Below are 19,877 nucleotides of genomic sequence, written 5' to 3'. Positions count from 1 at the left end.
AATGAAGCCGACTGCTATAGGAAAGTCAAAACCAACCTACCAAGATGTGCACGTTGCTATTCTAGTTCTTCGTGATGAAACTGATCGGAACGTATCAGAAAAGATGTTCCTGCAATTCCCTATTCAGACCGTCATACACGAGGAGTAAAACCGTGGTGACTTACCCTCCGTACCGTTCGTCATACTGTAACCCTATCCTGCAGGATGTGATTATGCAGCTGCGTCACACATCCACTCACAAACCACTCATCACCAAATATCTCACGTTCAACGCACCAACTTATTGTGAACAGTCCCTTACCTCTTTACTATCGAACTCGACGGAACTTCCGATACCACAGTGGTCCAGGCCTGCGTTGGTTAGGTTTTGACTGAATGTGTTACCTCCTGTAAATATATATACGGCATCATCAATTACGGTGTTCCGGTCGACGTTTATGTTTGCTCTGCGTTGACTCTGATTATAAGGATTACGAACCGTAGGTTAGCAATCTATACCTTGACCATAGTGTCCTGCAGTGGTGTGGGCACAAGCAAATAGCACGGCTCATTGCGACAGGGTTACGTCATTCTCACCATTCGACCAAAGGCAATTAATATTTAGTCTGGCTTGCTGAGCGCTAAATTTGATGAAACGGGTGTTAATCGAAAGCTGTCGCGATCCTGGAACTTTGCAAAATCATCCTGGAATTTTGCATTGTTACGGCGTTCGGATTGTGACGCAAAAATGCCCTCTTCTGCGAGAGTGAGATTGTGAGTGCTCATGCTCGATGCTCAATAAGTTACTAACAATGGTCATTACGCTTGCGATTTGCGCTCCTGCTGACTTGCCTGAGCTGCGCCATCGTCATCTCAGACGGCATTGATGCGGCACAATGTCACACTCCGTAACAATGCGAAATTACAAAATACGAGGATGATTTAGGAGGGTTCCGGGATCACGAGCAGAATAAAATCCATATGTTCATAATCAGTGCCGCAGCTGCAATCGATTGTTACCCTTTTTATGCAATTTGTCTTTCGGCGATGAATGTGGGAACAAACGCATGACATCCACTCCATACATTCCAAACAAAATCCTACCTTCTAGCGCGCGTATTCGCACTTGCAGTTTTGTTATTGTATTTGACAAATTCTCGAAGTTCTTCTCGGTAAAAACCCGACTCGGGTCTCCGGCAATCATCAGCAATTCCTCCATCTCGTATTCAGCGATGCCAACAGCGAAGGCTTGGATTTTGTTCGCGCGCGCATTATTCGTGACACGCGCTAGCCTCCTAAACCGCAACATCGTTATTAGCGCATTGGATGCAATGCATGCTATTAATTGAGAATGTGAAAAACTGCAATCAAATTGTCATAACAAAAATTCGAACAGTGATCACAAAAATTCCCTACAAGCAGTTCATTAATTTAAGTAAAATTCGCTTTTTCAATCGAGAAGTGTTATAAAAATCATAAATAACTTATTCACTTACCGTGAATCTGATGATTTTCCATCGGCCAAGAATATCATTATTCTTTTCGCTTTTGGATATCTACCATTCTTCCCTCGAAATACTTGATTGACGGTTAATTGGATAGCGTTGCTGGCGGCAGAGCCACCGGGTGTGTACTGTAACATGTGAATTGTGAATATTCGTTTTACGAAATTAGCATGCAACACAGGCACCCCCAGCCCTGTTTAATGAGTGGATTTCACGGAACATTTCGGGCGCGGACTTCCTGGCCGCGACCAGAACAGTTAAGGAAGGCGAGGTATAATGAGGCGCAAAAATTACTTCTACAACCAACGAGGGCGTAACCTTGTAAATAACGCTATGAATCCGGTATCTGAATGACAAAATAGTTTACATTTACAGTGAATGTATAGCCGCAGTCTGTGTTCCCAATGTATTCACCCGACAATAGTGAAGCCTATCGTCTAGGCTGGCTGACACGCACCTACATAACTGTAGGGCCTGAACCTACCTTAATGTTGCCGATTGCAGTGGCTAAAGCTTCCTGATCGGTGTATTGGCCAAGCTGTATCTCGACTTTCGTAAATTTTGGTCTCGAAAATTTAACCTGCAGACATAATACAAATCGAAATAAATTTCGCAATATCCGCATCTTTCTCCCAGCGTCATTCGCTTCGAAACTAGGTAGACAAAGTAGCCTGCATCAACTCCACAATCTTCATATATGAAGAGTACTCACGACAGCGATTCTATAAGGCCCGGAAATATCAAAATCTCTTGAAATTCCCTGCATCCAGGCGATTACCCGTCTGAAATTTCCCGCAGTTACTGATGAGGATCCGTCAATGACAAATGCCAAGTCAACAAGCGACGGCTCACAATCTAAATGTATACATGTATGCTTAACTTGCGTCAAGACATACTCATTATCAATGCATGTGGTTAATTCAGCTTTCTCTTAACATGCTGCAATTTTACATTGAGAATTCACATGACGTGATTTACATCAGTTTAGGAGTGCCGGTACCTTTCGACCTAACCAAAGCATATCAAATATCAAAGTGGGCTCGATGCTCACGAAATGCAGATAGCAATGGAATGAGGGCGACTGGGGGGGGGGCGATGGGGGGCGAAAATTTTAGAACACACTGTGATATATAGGGGAGATGTGGTACTTATGGATCAAGAATTGCAAAATGATCTCTCGCCCCCCAATCTTCAGCTGATAAGAGCAGATCTTTTACTGGCTCAGCACTTTTATACAAGCTCTACCTATAGGATATTTTTACATGAATATCCACCAATTGAAAATATATTTATGAACGTTCAAAATTTGTTGCTCGAACGTATCATCGGTCCTCACCCGGTGGGTCGGAATGAACAAGATCTGGGGAAATTTGAGACATACTTAAATGTTCCAAATTTTCTTGCTGTGTAATATGATGTAAGCTACAGCAAGCCAAAAAAAGAATGTTTGGTCGCAACCGTCGAGAAAATAGAATAAATAATACCTCAAATGTTGTGATGAGATCACTTTCGATTTAAGCGCAAACTTAAAAATTTGAGGGTACATACATATTACCCGTAAATCGAGATTTTTACTTCAAAATAGCTCATTAGAGCTGTAAAAGATCACAGGTAAATATCAAGTACAGCGTTAGTGTGTGTAGGCGTGTTTCTGTTGTTGAATGACTAGTCAGTCCAACTATTTTGCTTGATTTGGCCATGGTATCATTGGCCTCAACTCTATAAGTTATGTATTGGAATTGAAAAAAGTCCACCCATGGATGGTATTGAATAGAATATATGTGCCGTTATATAGCCTGGTACAAGCCATACACTTCACATTGCTGGTTTGCATAATTGCTGGTTTGTTCGTGTTGAATGTTACAAAGAAAAATGGTTGCGTCGATCGAAATATGTTTTACACCCCCAAGACAGCAAACATCTGTCAGAGACCCCGTAACTCATGCAGGTCGAAGTTTTTTTGCATGAGAGGAAAGATTCTTTCAGCATACAATTGTAGTGTCCCAGTGTCTCATCGGTACCACATCTCTCCCTATTTATTACCACTGCGAAAAAATGCACGTGAAGACGGCTTATTCTGCATATGACGCGAAAGTTTACTAAAAAATGGTCAACTCAACGGAAAGTAGACGCGAAACTGGTTTTCCGAGCACCTTCTATGATAAATGACATTTTTTAGTCAATTCACCACTGAACAGAGTTAATAAATACATTTCCCGTATATAGGCTATATGTCCTCTTTTTCAAATCCGTAAATATTCCTGGGGGATGGGCGAAGATTTGTGTCGAGCTTGATAAGGGGGCGATAAGTCGAAAAAGGTTGGGAACCACTGTAGTAGAACATATTTTCACGGTTTTAATTGCTCATTGCTCAAGAACTTCAAGAAAGCGAGGATTAAAAAAGACACTTCAACACAACAGATCTTCTAAGGCAGTGGTTCCCAACCTTTTTCATCCCGTGCCTCCCTTGGCCGAAATTTAAGCCAAAGTTCCCCCCTTAGGATAAATCTGCCCGATGATTAAAAAAGGTCAGTTTTACCGCGCCAACATCTGTTGACTGAGAGAATAAGATGGGCTGTACCGAGTGTTTGTTTCTAGCACTTTGTAGACCTACAAAACAATGGTCCTGGTCCCAATCAAACAAATTCTGGAAGGCTTGACTCAACAGACCCCAACACTTCCATTTGTGTTTTCGGCTTACCATGCACCAATCGCTAATAAAACTGTTGTGAAAAATCAGTATGCATAAATTTACTGGTTTCGTGATTTTTTCCCTCAAGTTTGCGCATGCATTTGGCCAATAATATTGGTACTTTCATATATAGGAGGGTGGATCAGAGAGAGATGATATTCTTTTTCGCCTGCACCATCGATATGCTTTGACGACGGAGCTGCGATACGGCCCCATGAGGTCATCTTATCTGCGCCCCCGTTTTGTTTCTCCATGCTATCCGTGATTGCTGAGCACCTAGCAGGATAGCTGCGGATACCAATTTTAGAGTCTTCGGTGTTACCCGGCCTGGGTTCGGACCCACGGCCTACCCCCGAGAAGCCAGATGCATAACCATTACACTACCTCGCTCGAGTCTGACTCGAGTCACCATTTTCTGATGACTCGACATAACTCGAGTCATTTTCTCAAAATACGGAAACGCCTCGACTCGAGACAATCTGGGTATTGACTCGACGTGGACTCGAGTCATTGTGCATGACTCGAACCAAGCCATACGACTCGAGACTGTAAGACGGCCAAGACCGACCTTTCATTGTAATTTCGAAGAACAGTAAAGTGACCACCCCATTGGAATTTTGTCTATTGATCCTGGTAGTTGACAATGCGGCAAGAAACTGCTCAAAGTGAGGAAAATTAGTTTATCAAAAATCCGAATCATTCAATATCACCAAATCGTGTTGACCGGAGTGTGACTCGGACTCGGACTCGAGTCATAATACCATGACTCGGACTCGGCCCTCTGCTCGGTGACTTAGACTCGGACTTGACTCAATGGTGAATTGAAAATGACTCGACTTTACTCGAGTCAAAACTATGAAAGTTAGATTGACTTGTGACTCGGAGCCTCGTGATTTGGTTACAGCCCTGATATAAAACATGCACGTGATCAGGTTCCCTGCTGGGGCTCATTGAAATGTAGGACACCCATTGCGTTTCGGCAACATTCACCAAGTTTAATATGTCTTTTTTCAATCGGGTAGCTGTTCACTAAAAATAAAGCAACGCTAGCGAGCTTTTTGACTTGAATCGATGACGTTGGAATAATTTGTCACTGTCTGTAAATATTGACTTGAAAATATAAGATAAATACTTTCACTTGAGGCCTCGTTGTGATAGCTTCGGCACAACATTTGCTCGCTTAGGATATATTTGATTGAGAGGCCGTCGCTGGCCTACAAAATTTTCTTGCGAACTGCATCACATCTGAACTAGTTTTAAAAAGGGGGGGAGGGATTTGTATGTGAAAAAGAGTTTTCAAATAGCATTTGAACATACTTTCAGCGAACAACAAACAGCCATAAGGAGCATACGTTCGGATATAACTGGTTGACTACATGACAGTTCGGACATGAACAATTTGGGAAATCCGTTACAATTCTGAAGTGGAATTCCTCCCTAAAGATCGTGAAATTCCCCCCAAGGGGGGAATTCCTCCCCGGTTGGGAACCACTGTTCTAAGGTATTAGTGCCGAGGAATGGGAAGTTATCCTTGAAGTTGACCCATACGCTTTCTATTATGGTGGATGTCAAAGCTATAACAAGATTGGCTTGCTTGGGAAACTGACATGAGAATTGCTACTTCCGAGACAAAGCCTAGAATATCACGATTGGTCTCCGGAAAACAACAACAGTAGTCTCATTGATGTATTGCTATTAATGTGGTGGATAAGTTTATTTGTTTTTGTGACTCGGCGAAAATTTGAAGTTAGACGAAAGCTTGCCGGTTAGTAAATGCTAGTAACCACAGATAGAGCAAGAGCCTCTATTTCATGAAATTATTCTCTACGCAGCTTCAGAGGAGGAACATACTTTGCAAGCACGGAGATATTTCTCGCCATTCTCGCGACCGATCACCTCCTGAGTGGTCTCCGGAGTCAAGCATATTCACAGTGGTTAGGAAACAAGCACCAGGCGCGTAAGACTCCGACTCGCAAATCTGTCTGCTTTGAGGCTGACAAACCTAGACGACAAAGAAAATGAAGTGTGGACATGATTAGCATTCCAGACTGCTGCTGGCATTTACGGTATTCCAACGCATTTGGCAATATGCTCGTTTCCTGACATGTATTTGGCATGGGCATGCGTGCATTGTGAAGGAACATATACATTTCACAGGCTTCTTTCTCCATTGCGTGTAGATTGCGCGGTTCATGCAACCAGTTGTCCAATACTAAATTCACGGAAGAACGGGACGGAACAGTCTCGTCGTTGCCGCTATGTTGCCGACAAACCGAATATTGCAAATAAGTGTAGGCCTACGATAGAAGGGAATTGAATAATCCATCCCAAGTTTACAGGTTTATCTGGACTCCTCCCCATCTGATCCGCGTAAGCGGTGTATTAAAAAGCCTAAAAGTGGGCCCTGCTTCAAGTAAATCAGTCTATGGTAAATGAAAATTTTAATCGAAAACCCCGTGAATACCAAATCAACAGGTAATTGAATAAGACCAAGTAAACATCCCAGTAGGGGTATTCGACTCGTAGCCATAACCAAAATCTTTACTTTTGGGATGAAATCTTGTACCGACATCATGAGTGTATTCTATTCACCTTTTGCAATATATATCATGTGCGCTAGAGCAGTGCTCCTCAACCTTTTTCGACGTGGTACACCCTTTTAACGTTTGCTCAAAACTCGTACACCCCTGTTCATCAGGGGTCTTCAAAAATGACTTTTTTTCTCAAATCGTACTGGCTACTTGATAAAATTGTTAGGTTACCTAACTTAAGCCTACACACCAAATTTGGTTCAATTCCAACCGGTAGCCGCATTGCTACGGGAGAAGAAATTTTCTATTTATTATATAAAATAAGTAACGAAAAATTTGAAATTTTTCTGTTCACCCATGAAAGTATTAGGTTGTCTATAAAAACGATGTTCTTCAAATTTGGTTTAATTCCGACCAGTAGAAGCGGAGTTATTGCCGTCAAAAAATTTGGATTTGAATAAAATAGTATTTGGTCACAGAGTCTATTCGCAGCCAGTTAAGCCGCCCGCCACGCAAATTGGAATTTATTTCGTGTCAGCCCCAAAACAGCATGGCATTACGAACGATAATCAACCTAAATGTAACAGTATTGGGGCGAGAGTAGGTAAAGTTACTGCTGCAGAAGCGGTGATTCAGATCAGCGATGATAGCAGGCGCACCAGCCTACTGCGTATCAGGCCTGCCCCACACCACACACAGTCGATAGTAGCACTTGCATCACTAATAACAAAATACTAAATTGCAAATGCATGGCGAAATATTGGACATAAAATCGGCATTTTAAAACAAAAGGTTTTCGATTTCAACATGGAAGCTGTTTCGACACTGGCTAGCTACGTCACTTCATTTGCTGCATTCACTGCATTGCGGTATTTATTAACGTCGGGTAGGAAGCACCGATTCAAGAAGTCTGAGCTATCGCGGTGGTTCCCTCAAAAATCACTAAAAGACAAATGACTAGCTGAAAACATATTTGTTAACTGCATACTTTCCAACACCAAACGGAACCATTGGTCTATTGCCGACGGCTAAATGAATAGGAGAAATATTTGCTTATGACATCACAATCAAGTGGTATACAGTATTACACTTGAGATAACATCGTACCATATTGCTCATTAACCTGTGCGTCAACCTGTACTGGCCCATAAACCTGCCTTTTGTGATAGCTAGCCATCGGCTCATTGTAATTCGGATCTGGTACACCCCTGTACACCCCATCCGAGTGGTACACCCTTTGCAAATTCTGGTACACCCCAGGGTGTACGACAACCCCGGTTGAAGAGCACTGCGCTAGAGAACGTGCCAATATAACGTAACATTGTTGACATATATTACGCTGGTATAAAACGAATATGTACCCCACGCAGCACCATAGTTGTTGTACAGCGCGATTCAGCATCAGTTGCCGGTATACACGACCAGAAAATCATAGCTAAATACCTACCAGGGTCACGCCTTTATCAGCGTGTCGGTCGACAGTTACTGAAGTATATCCCGACGAGCTGAGATTTGCTGTTGGTGTGGGAATGTTCAGTTGAATCCCATCCGTGCATACCGGTGATGAGTTATTATCAGACAAACTTGAAAGACCTGTCAATCAATAATCATATTGAAAACTTGTATCCTACTGTACAAGTATATGCGAGACCGGTCACTAACGCGTGCTAGCCTACATCTTTGTAAGTATTACGCAATGGCATAAAATTACGCACATGCAAACTCGATTCCAGCCAGTGTTTTAACGCAAATCCATATGGCCGACCGTAATTTGACGCATCACGATTGACCCCATGAACCTAACGCGTTTGAGGACTGAAGGAATCGATACGCAGTAGAACCATAGTTCTCTAACATTTTCACGACTAAGTTAAAGTTCTTGAAAAGTTTTGAAATGCATGTTACTATCTATATACGCCATAAGAATCACGTGTTTTGCCGTTATGCAAAGTATTCACCGTATCTGTCAGTGTCCCGAGTGAACGGGACCAACCATATACGCCGTAAAGGTAAGCACGGGATGTCATTTGCGCCCTATCCCTAATACCAGTCAAAACACTGAATGTGTCCAGATGATTCCCGTTGATTTCTGCCCATTCCGTTATTCGCAACATTATAAACAAGCCATAATTGATCCATAACCAGCCACAGCAATGAACCGAGTTTAAAACCATACTTCACGTAAGTTACTGTGATTGATAGATCGTGCCCGCCAAAGGTCTTTCCAAGTACACGCGTACGATTCTCTATTTATGGTCTGACTAATTAGGCATAAATGAATGGCAACCATAGCATGGTCATTGATAGATATCGGGAAAACATGATATAATTAATTTGGGTGAATTAGATCGTCGCTGTAAATAGTGTAAATGGTCATACGTTTTCGTATCATCTCTAGAGAATTCGGATTGGGATATGAAGATCAAATTGATAACGGTATATTTGAATAGAAATTTGATATCCACTCTTTCCAGCAACCCTATATAGTTGATTACTGTACACAAATAAATGAGCATATTATTGAGAAAAGGGATGTCATGGTATCTTAAGTTTTCTTAAAATACGGAGAGGCATAGCGGAAGTACCAAACACGTGCTGTAAAGGTGACGTTATGACGTATTTCTAATGCAAATGTCAAAAATGAAAGGATAGTTTATTACTGCGAACGGATGAATTTTAGCGCGAAGCTCATAGCTATTTGATATGGAAGTCAAATTGCAAATTTATCATATGCTGTCATACAATCACAGTAAAACGAATCTTATGTCAAAGGTTAACAGTTCCCCATACATACATCTTAAATATACGCGATCTTCGTGATTATATTTGAAGATTATTTCTGTAATAATATAATTGAATGCAGAGCTTCCACATAACATTCGGGCGCAAAGTTGAAAAAAAAATTATGAGCTACCGTCAGATATAATTCCCATAGAGACAGGTGCTGTGTTGTAATGTAGGCCTACAGCAACATTCTAATTATAGAAAGCTTTGAGAAGGGACAGACATTGAGACAACTTTTGGTCATGCGCTTCGATTGTTTGGTCTATTTTAAACAACTCATAATGTACTATGTACTTCTTCCACTTGGGATCGTATAAACGACTCAGAAAGAACACTCACCGCAACCGTACTTGATGTTTATTTGATTAAGGCTATGAGCCATCTCCGGGTGCTCATGGAAAGTTCTGAAATGAATATAGATATCTAATTAGCATCAGAAGAATACACAAAGGGGCCGGTATGAAATCAAAGCCGACTTTATCACGGATAAGCACAGGCACATAGCAAAGCACGGAAGGGAAGCCGCCTGCGTACTCTGCCACATTTTTGACTTTTGCATTGTGAAGTCATGTTTTTTCACTACATCAATACACTACGATACTTTTCAAGGTACCAGTATCCTGCCTGTACCAGTAGTTCAATATTAGGGTATATTTACCCAGCCTCAATCGGTAGCCAACAATGTCCTGGGTTTAATGGGATCACGCATTCTCAATTTTGAGCGAGAGAGACAGAGTGGCTTCCGAAGATTTACGACCGTTTCCGGATAAAGGAGGCGAATATGGGACACTGTATGTCTACCATGCAGTCTGCGATCACCGAGTACATACGTTCGTAGCTCAAATTTGCGTCAAGTATGTTGCGTCGCGTTTTGTGGAAAAGATGGACTTTTTCCAACCATGATATATAGGCATGACATTTCTCCGATTAAATTTACGAGAGTGAAGCGGCGCAAGCTGAAAACTTATTACGTCAAGATTCCTTTGACGTTGTTCACTGATCGGTGAATATCATCCTAACAAATATAACTTTTAGGAAAATAAGGCCGATTTTGTGGTAACCGATTTTAATAAATAATAATCTACGAAGGTCAGATTTCGCTTGATATCGAGTTTTAGTAGAATGTTTGACGTGAAAGCAATCAGGTGACGGCAACACGAATGCAAAACTTATTGTAGCCAAAACGTATGAAGACGTGCACGTCAATACGGCCATAACGACACCCAACAAAAACGATTTGGGGCTTTGTTGTCCGGCAATGACATTATTTAACTTCTCCCTCACTTGGATCCAACCGTGTTGCTGAATTGCGTCTTCCATATATGATAAGTCCGTTCTTTGTAGGAATAACTATCGGGATTACCACGTCGATTCCTTGTCTCGGCGTTGAAAGCGGATGTCACACAGAACAACGCAAAACCACTCAACGCTGTTGTCCAAATCATGTTGTCCCAAAGCACCAAATTTTCATGCTTTGATGATGCCCGCAATAAACTTTATTATTTAGGTACGGGTATGAAACGAGATCATGTGTTACGGTAATCAGTCACGAACTATTTGGCATTAACTTTATTGAAATTTTGGATTTCGGGTGCACCAACTATGACAAAATATTTACCGGCATGCAGCTGGAGGTGACACTGTCACACTATATATAAACAGGCCTACTAACATCAATCTATCACCACAGGGCCACCCGTTTTAGCATGCCACGGGTAATCCTTCTCGTTTTATTCCAGCTACCATATCTCACAATGAGAGCAGTCATTTTATCATTTTGCTCTTTCCATGCATAAAAGCCGTTGTAAAATTGGATATGGTGACAAAATCTGATGTGCACAAAATTATGCAACTCCTCTCATATTAGACCAGTCCAGCAGTCGTGCAGTTCATGGTGATATCTACTCTCTGTTGTAGAGTATTATTCGAAATAAATGAACTATATCTATAACTATATGTCCCTTTAAAACACTTCTCTTCTATCCACATATTTAGACAATGAAAGATTTATTTTTGACAATATACACGCCTACTACACCTTGATAATTATGAGTTATGGCGCTAATGAACTATACTCATTTGTACAGTGTTACTAAAAGACGAAACTTTAATAAAACAGCATATGCCACAGCTTCCTAATTCCTACCAAAGGAAATCGTAGATTAAGTTATACAGCAACGTGTTCCGCGGCTATCGAATAAGTCGTGATTTGTATCCCGTCCAAATTTAAGAATGGACTAAGGTAAGAAAACGTGCCGTTTGCTTTTGTCTGCCGTCTGCATCAACGATTTGGCGGAAAAATCGCGGCCACATCCAGAAGTGCATAAAGTGTGCAATTATCATTGTGTCGTCTCACTTCCGCTTCGAGATAGTACATGTGCGTGACCACACTAGGCATATAACAATATAAATCGCTATCCAGTCAGTACACAGTTCATTTTCAACTAACTAGCTTTATTCGTTTCTTACTATGATCATTATCCCCAGTTGCACCTCTAATCATTATTGCTTTCATTACAATATATATCGAACGAACACTATTTAAGACTCAAACACATTTCCGGCGTGTCTTATCAAGAGTTATCGACAGCAAAGGGATTCATACTGATTCAAAGGTGAAAACAATATGACAAAGGATGATGTTGCAATCACAATTGTGGACAATAGAAGTCGCATTGTAGCAATTGCAATAACAAACAGTACAGTATTGGCAATGTTAAAGATAAATAAACGGCAGGCAGCGTATATAAAACCAAGCAAACTAAAGTGATTGGAGATTTGTAAGTTCTAAAAAAATATTTTATTTACATAAAATGGTACTGGTCAACTAAGTACTTGCTCACTCCAGCACGTTTCAATGAAACAATGACCTACCCATCGCAATGACAGTGAACTAATAGCTTTTCGTACCAGAAATATTTTCTCTGAACGCCGAGTCGCCGACCAATCGACGAAGTGTATTCTGTAAAATCGACATATCAACCTGTTTTTGCAACATGTCTTGTAAGCAACCTACAAGTTTCGTACCACGCACCTCCTATTTGAACTACTCTTAATTTTGAGCTGTCCTTACCATGATATAGCTAGTTAATTCCACGAATACGCGAATCCCACGTATCGTGCGTATTCTTTAAAAGCACGAGTGTGTATTATTGATTAGAAAATATATCCGTCATGTCTTTATGAAACACGTGGGCTTACTGAGTGTGCATGTGCAATTGTGCATTTGTGCAATTTGATTGTGTTCTTTGATAGGATCACACGATTTGTTTGCAATACGAACATTGCGGGATAATTTATGTATAGGCATGCGGCCAGCATTCCTGACCTCCAACATTGGCACTCACCTGGAGAAATCCATCGACTCTTGAACTCAGGAAATATCGACTTCTATTGATAACGTACGTGCTTGCGGATAACCGGCTCATACAACTTAAGTTAACGACATGTATATCGCCAAATTCGCGGTACAGAATTTCGCGTAAGCGTGCGCAAGCATATCGCACAGTCAGACTCTCAAACCACCACTCATCCCAATCACAAGTTACACCATTCACTCATACGATACTTACTCTTGATATGTCAGATGAGATCCCGGCTTGACATTGAGATAGTTCGTTCGTTGCCTTCGGGTCACTCTCCCCTTATAAGTATAGGATTGTTTGAAAACGGTTATGATCGGATCCAGATTCATCAGGGAAATAGGCAGGATCATGCAATCGTCAACCGTTATAATTTAACTAGTGTGATGTCACCGAAATAGTGGCGCCGAATGTTACTAGTTTACATCGTGCGGTTAGTACATTCTTTTATTACACATTCCATTTCCAAAGCTACTGTTCTCATGGTATAGTCAGCGAAACGTCGCACCCCATGCTAACCGCCGTGAAATGTTTATTCTACCATTTTATGTCTCCACTCTCTTCTTAAAGGACTTAAAAGGTAATTCTTGAATTCTCCAGGATGCAAGCAATGTCACTGAATTTGAACTCGCCGAAGCGTGGGATATTTTGCATCTATTAAGATATGTCAAATTTCGTAATACGTGGAGTACGTGACAATGACCATCATATGAATAATCGACAAAGGACTTACACAAATTCGTTATTAGGTATAGAAGTAAAACAATATTCTGGTCCGTACCTTCCAGGGACTGGATCCCGGTTTGGATTCTTTTCACGATGCGTTGCAGCAGCTCGAAATTGTTGACAGTAAATACTCTGTCTTGTGATCCCGCGATGCTGCGTAGCTCTTGACGATTAATGAACCGGCCCACACCCACCGCAAACGTTGTTACGTGCTCATCCCTCAGTAAACGTACGGCTTCGTCCAGGTACCTGGGACATGTTTAACTAGCCTAATTCATCGCTGAAATTCAGTGCTAACGCGAACCTTTTGGATGAATATGTCCCATGTATATTGTATATAATCTCTCTACGTTGGACCCTATCTTTCTGATTTTGGATTCCGATGTTTCCAACAGCACAAAGGTATTTTACAATTGTTTACGTCGGATTAATGATTACAGCAACATTTCTCGGGGGACATGACTCGCGAAGGAAATACAGTAGGGAACTGCTTGAACAACAAGAGAATTCACGTTGGATAAATTAACTACTTAAAGCCAAATGCCGGTAATATAATTCAGATCTAATTCGTGAAATGTTTCCATGCTCTAATTTTGATAATAATCTAATTTATGGTTTTCCTGAAAAGACAACAGGAAGTCCACATAGACAATGCGAAACGAGCCAAGCCTAGTGCAAAGACAGCAGCTAGAATGAACTCTGATTGAACCCGGTTTTGCTTTCTTTCAAATTCGGAATGTAGTTCAATTTCTAAGTTTTCGTGAATTCGGTACTTACGAAACTGCGTAGCTATAAATTCTAATTCTAATTTAATTATGAGAATAATTGGAAAAGTTGAAAATTTTGTAGTTGTCCAACACTGGCGCGCTGCAATACCAATCATGTATAGTACAATTTTATAATTTGCAACTCAGGTTATATATTCACGTATTCTATAACATGTACCGACTTCGTGTTTCCAATCGAGATATGATACTTACCAAATGGTACTCTAATACTGACATCTAGCGGAAGATATACGAATAAAATGGATGAAGATCGGAGTTGTTGACTTGTCGGTGGTGCGGATCTGGAGCTTTGGCAGGACCAACATCGCTAACGGTTTTAGGTATACCAACGATTGGGACAGCAATCAGTGACCTCGAGCATGGTCATTACAGTAGGCATGTCGATAGGTGACGTTACGATATGTGCATCGCCATCATCCACATCGCTCGAATTGCAGCAATTTTGAAATGTTAACTGCGACATAATTGAAGTCGCATCACCATCACGCATTTAATATATTTAGTATTCCGAATCAGATATAGAAAAAAATTTCTGCATGTTTAGATTTCGTTAGCTTTCACTTTAATATGATCGGTCATTTTCTTGCACAACATTTTGCGGGCACCGAGCGCCACATTGAACCATTTCCTGATTTGGTCTAACCAGAGTTGTTGCTGTTGTTTATTAAACAAAAATATTTGACGATTTCGCCTGACGGCCATTTGCACTACACTGTCGTTGAACCAGAGTTACTCACTCTTTATCGTCAGCACCTCCGTCTGTCAAGAGCACCATCACTCTTCTCGCTCTGGGGTAGCGAGACCGCCCGGAATTGAAATCATCTCTGACGATTTTCATGATTGCATGAGCAGTATAGGTTGTGAAGTCGTGGTACTATAGAAGTACATTCTTCCCAATTACTCCCTTTTATGTCGAATACACTGCTTGTCGTACCTCGATTGCCCGCACGGCTTCCGCGAAGTCACTCTCGTTAGTGAATTGTCCTAGTTCTATTGCGGTTTTCAGGTATGGCTGACCGTTCCTACCGGCGAAATAATGGGAATACTGCATCTAAAAAGTTTGTAATGTTAACATGAACTCGTTTATTGGACCATAGCCAGACTACATTGGGAAGGGCGCCATAAGGAAAGAAAAGGTAATCTCAGTCGCGTCAAATTGTTTAGAATTCTGCGGGGCACGAGTGATATGGTGACGATAAGCAGTGAGCGACATCAGTTGAGTTAGTCTCTCTGGTATTTCGATACTATATGGCCGACAAACATATGGCGTGAGGATGCCGGGCTCAAATCAGGCGTTTATGGAATCGGGTATTGCTAATTAGCATTTATAATTAGAAACATAACAATTAATATGTTTGACGTTGCACTGATGGGTAATTGTAACATCGCCAATAAACAGTAACGATTTTATCTAACATATTTATAATATGACTCTATTAAAAGCTAAATTTACGTGGTAGTTGGGTTTTGATATTCATATGCCTGAAATTCGCTCCCGCAAATATTTTAATCAGATATGCCATCGCATATTTGGCGTTCGCTATGTCTACGACTACAGGCTGAATCCTGGGAACATACCAATCAACACAGAATGGGGAAGACAAATTGACTCTGAAAATCACTAAAATTTCGATCGAAAACTTGAAAACCGCGAAGTAATTCAGGTGTTACTCCGATTAAAGTTCCATTAACTTGTCACGCCTTGATCACTCCGAAACCCAAATCTCATCTCATGAGTACCTCATGCAGTTTTCGCCGATAGCACGAGTATACAAGCACATTTACGATAGCTTACCACGCCGATTTGAACCGGTCCGGTGATGTTGAAGGCAGCGGCGACCGTAATTATCCAGGTTTTAACTTGTTCAAATCTACTCTTTGTTATCGATCCAGAGCCGTCCACGAGAAACATCAGGTCTATCGTCAATTTAGCGCAGCCTGATTTTGTTAAAATGACATATGGTAACCACTGCACGCCAACCGGAGTAAAAAACCAACACACTAAGAGAGATATGGAAATGTCGCGGGTATAAGGAAGTGTGGTGGCTATGTGTCATGCCTGACCTGAACGGAATTATATGATACGGGGCAGTGAAAATGGACCGGTTTGCCATATGCCAGAGTTATGATGAAATATAATCTCAACGGATTTCATGGATACTGGATGAAATTCATTGACTTTCCTATGCTATATGCGCGGTCTATGCGATATATATATTCCATATACACTCTTAGAAATATTCGTAGATTTACCCAAATTATACCGGTAAATTTGTCCCGTCAGTTATATTAACGGTAAATGCCCGTTAAATTAACATACGGACACGTCAAAAGTAAATTTACTTGTTTTTAAAGGTTAAAAAAATTGCAGATTAAGTTCGTAGAAGCAATTTACGGGATAACCAGTATTTCAGATTTACTTTTTGATTTGTAAAAGCAATTTACTGGATAATCAGTATTCCGGATTTACTTTTGCATTCGTAAAAGCGATTTACTGGATAATCATTATTTGCAACATTGCTATCGCACTTACAATTCGATCATTTTACACGCTTACGGTCTTATTATGGACATATATATGTGATTTTCGTCATTACATCATGTTTCAATCATCAAGTATATTACGACATCGATGGCCGTGCTGAATGCTAATCGGTGAGTGGTATCCGAACATTTAGGCATTTCAGATACCATCGTTTATATCGATTTATAAATAGTATCCTTTGAGACATCAAGGTCTAGCAATAGTAGCATGCCAAGCGAATTCGGTATCTTATGTAGTTTTACTGCATGTATGATCTTTTGTGTAATTATTTGCTGGACCAGTTCTGCCACCATTGTAGACTCCTTAACGCATGTTTGATGCAAACTTTATATCGAAACACTGGAGCTGGCGTATAGCCGCCATGCTCCTTTGCCGTTGCGACGAGAGTAGTAGACGTCCTTTACCTTTTTCCTGCGAATGGCCTTATGAATTGTTCGATCATGAATTCGTAGCTGCTCGAGCGAACAGTACATTATGACGTCATACATATTCCAGACGTAGCGGCGTCAGACGTCAGACATATCTGAGCAGTGAGCACGTGTGGCTGAATGTTCCGAGATAGATATTATATCGGCGCGATGTTTTCGTATTGGATAATAACAAGATGCGTTGTTGTAAGATATTGAGGGTTTCGAAGCCACAGCTTAACTTTAGCTTTAGAATATTGCAAGTGTTGATAGCAGATATTGTAGGTATAGCAGTATCCGAGCTCAAACCTGGCAAGTTGCTCTCAGTCCTGTTTCTGAAGACGTATCTATTTTCGTTACAGTTTAATGGTGAACAGAAGCTATGGCTTATAAGAATGTATTACATTTTCTGACATTGAACTACACGAAAATGGAAGCGTTATGGCATTATGAATCATGACGTCGAATGCTTATGTGATAGAAAGGGATCATTTCGCTTCTCGCTTCTAGCACTGTGCCGTGCGAAATACGTTGGACGTGCGATGCAAGGGAATATTGCCAGAAAAGTTTGCAATCACGCTGGAAAAGATTATTCAGGTACGAAGTCCTAGGCCAGGGGTATCAAAATCAACTTGCGTCGCTGGCCGGATTCAAACTTTCAAACCGCTCGCGGGCCGGATCAGTCAAAATGTTACGGTACCTCAAAACGCCCACCCTTACTTTTCGCTTGAACAGTTTATTATCAATGCTGTATACATTTTGGTATATTACATAACATTCACGATCATATCATATGTATATATTCTAGCAGCACTTTTACTCGCAAACAACGGAATTTTGGCAAAAATTCAAAGAATGGTCTTTTGAATTCAACCGCTAAACCACTGACTCTAACGACGGAATAAGCTGACATAATTGTATGCTCCCTTTGTTTTATTCGTAATCCGCCGTTAACTCGGCGTATGCGCTTCAAGGAACACAAGTGATTTAATTGTAAACGCAGACGTTGGAATTTGGCTCATTATTAATCGTCATTCGGGTTTCTCTGTCTGTCTGGGGCCTTTGAGTTGAAGTGATACAGCAGTGCGTCCAAATATATTTAAATTGTATTTTTTGTAACTAATATATTCTCCATGCGACCTGCATATAACAGTTTCTTTTTCACTTTACGAAGAACTACTTTTTGTCTCATTTTTTCATAAGAATCTGAACTCAGTGTGCACTTTCCGTAGAAATTTTAACAGTCAGTCTTTGTAAAAATAAATTACGGTCAATATTATTTCCGGGAAAATATTTTTCAAATTTACCGGTCTCAGAGTCGTAAAACTGCTGCCAGGACCAGACCAGTAATTTGGCATAGAATATTTTTAACAGTGTATATTACATCTGGGTGTAGCACCCTCTTAATGAACTCGCGCAATATACCAGTAAAGATAGACCGTTGGGATGCGAAATGGAAAGATTGGACATCAAACTCAGTAAGCTGCTAGCGTAGTCCTTACTCTCGACATTTCCTGCCATGTTCTACAAATACCGAACTGCGTGTGCGTAGAGGTCTTAGTGTTATAAGAGCTCGCAAAACAATATTTGGGCAGAACATCATCGCTTCTATATATCTTATCCTGTTGCGTCCATGGCAGTTGACACAGACTTGCATTCGTCCTATACAACGACCCCTATCGTATGCTGAGGTTATTGTCAGAAAAGGCTTTGATATAGCTTTTGAGAGTCTTGAGGCTAAAGAAACGCTGTGATGCAAAAATAAAGTATGTGGGCATTTCTCAACTTCTATGCATTACCATTGCGACACGGTGACCGCTGCTCCCAAGACACGTGATAGGTTTGACTGTCCCCGCGACCTGACGCAGACACCTTTGACAGATAGCACGCTCCCTCGACTTCGTAGTTGAGAGTGCAATTGTGAGATCTCAGGGGGGCACATGTCTAAACGAGTATAAAAGTATAGAAACATTTCAAAAACATTAGTGAATGTTAAAATGATCTATTGTGTTAATATCGAGTCATTCGGAGCTGCCAGATGCTACTTTCCTGCACCGACTGCTCCACTAGCACTACTTCACAGGGGTTTTCAACTGCCGTCCTCACAACTTTCTTAGGGGGCACGATAAATAGTTTCGATAATGAATTATAACATACATATTATCATGGCCCCATATATTCAATGAGAATTATAGTTTCGCTGTTTTTCTCTCAACCTGGAAGCCTTGAAACTTCGAATGATCGTATCAAGCATCCAAAACATGTTGTACCAAGCTACGCACGTACGCGGAAATAGCATTTCTATACAGCCCAACACCATTGTCACAGAGTCGAATGAAGTAGGGCATATATGGTGGAAAAATACGAAGCTATCGTTATGTGGCGTAGAACCAGCACTGTAATCTTTGTGGTCATATAAAAACTACTTAGTTGGCACTTATGATGTCATCGTCAATGATAATCTAATACTCGACTAGGGACCAGAGTTGGATCAATTGTAATTTGTAATTGTAATTGAATGTACTTAATTACATTTTTCAATGTAATTGTAATGTAAT

General features: G+C 40.9%; 1 protein-coding gene across 1 annotated transcript in view; it reads right to left on the bottom strand.

The window, feature by feature from the left end:
- The window catches only part of LOC145458237 (integrin alpha-11-like), a 329,408-nt gene that overhangs the window by 305,973 nt on the left and 3,558 nt on the right, over positions 1–19,877 (bottom strand). The window contains exons 4-18 of the mRNA XM_080336556.1: positions 19,119–19,263; positions 16,163–16,305; positions 15,302–15,418; positions 15,105–15,241; positions 13,635–13,828; positions 13,064–13,134; positions 10,776–10,963; positions 9,831–9,895; positions 8,155–8,300; positions 6,028–6,178; positions 2,197–2,339; positions 1,969–2,064; positions 1,476–1,612; positions 1,084–1,274; positions 302–387 (exon numbers count right to left, since the gene is read on the bottom strand). Of these exons, the coding sequence (XP_080192682.1) occupies positions 302–387; positions 1,084–1,274; positions 1,476–1,612; positions 1,969–2,064; positions 2,197–2,339; positions 6,028–6,178; positions 8,155–8,300; positions 9,831–9,895; positions 10,776–10,963; positions 13,064–13,134; positions 13,635–13,828; positions 15,105–15,241; positions 15,302–15,418; positions 16,163–16,305; positions 19,119–19,263 (2,010 nt within the window). The remainder of the gene's footprint in view (positions 1–301; positions 388–1,083; positions 1,275–1,475; positions 1,613–1,968; positions 2,065–2,196; positions 2,340–6,027; positions 6,179–8,154; positions 8,301–9,830; positions 9,896–10,775; positions 10,964–13,063; positions 13,135–13,634; positions 13,829–15,104; positions 15,242–15,301; positions 15,419–16,162; positions 16,306–19,118; positions 19,264–19,877) is intronic.

This window comes from Botryllus schlosseri, chromosome 16, assembly GCF_051294905.1.
Source record: "Botryllus schlosseri isolate E-star chromosome 16, Bs_hap1, whole genome shotgun sequence".
Taxonomy (NCBI): domain Eukaryota; kingdom Metazoa; phylum Chordata; class Ascidiacea; order Stolidobranchia; family Styelidae; genus Botryllus; species Botryllus schlosseri.
The sequence above is the reverse complement of the archived record's forward strand: the minus strand, read 5'-3'. Positions and strand labels throughout refer to the sequence as shown.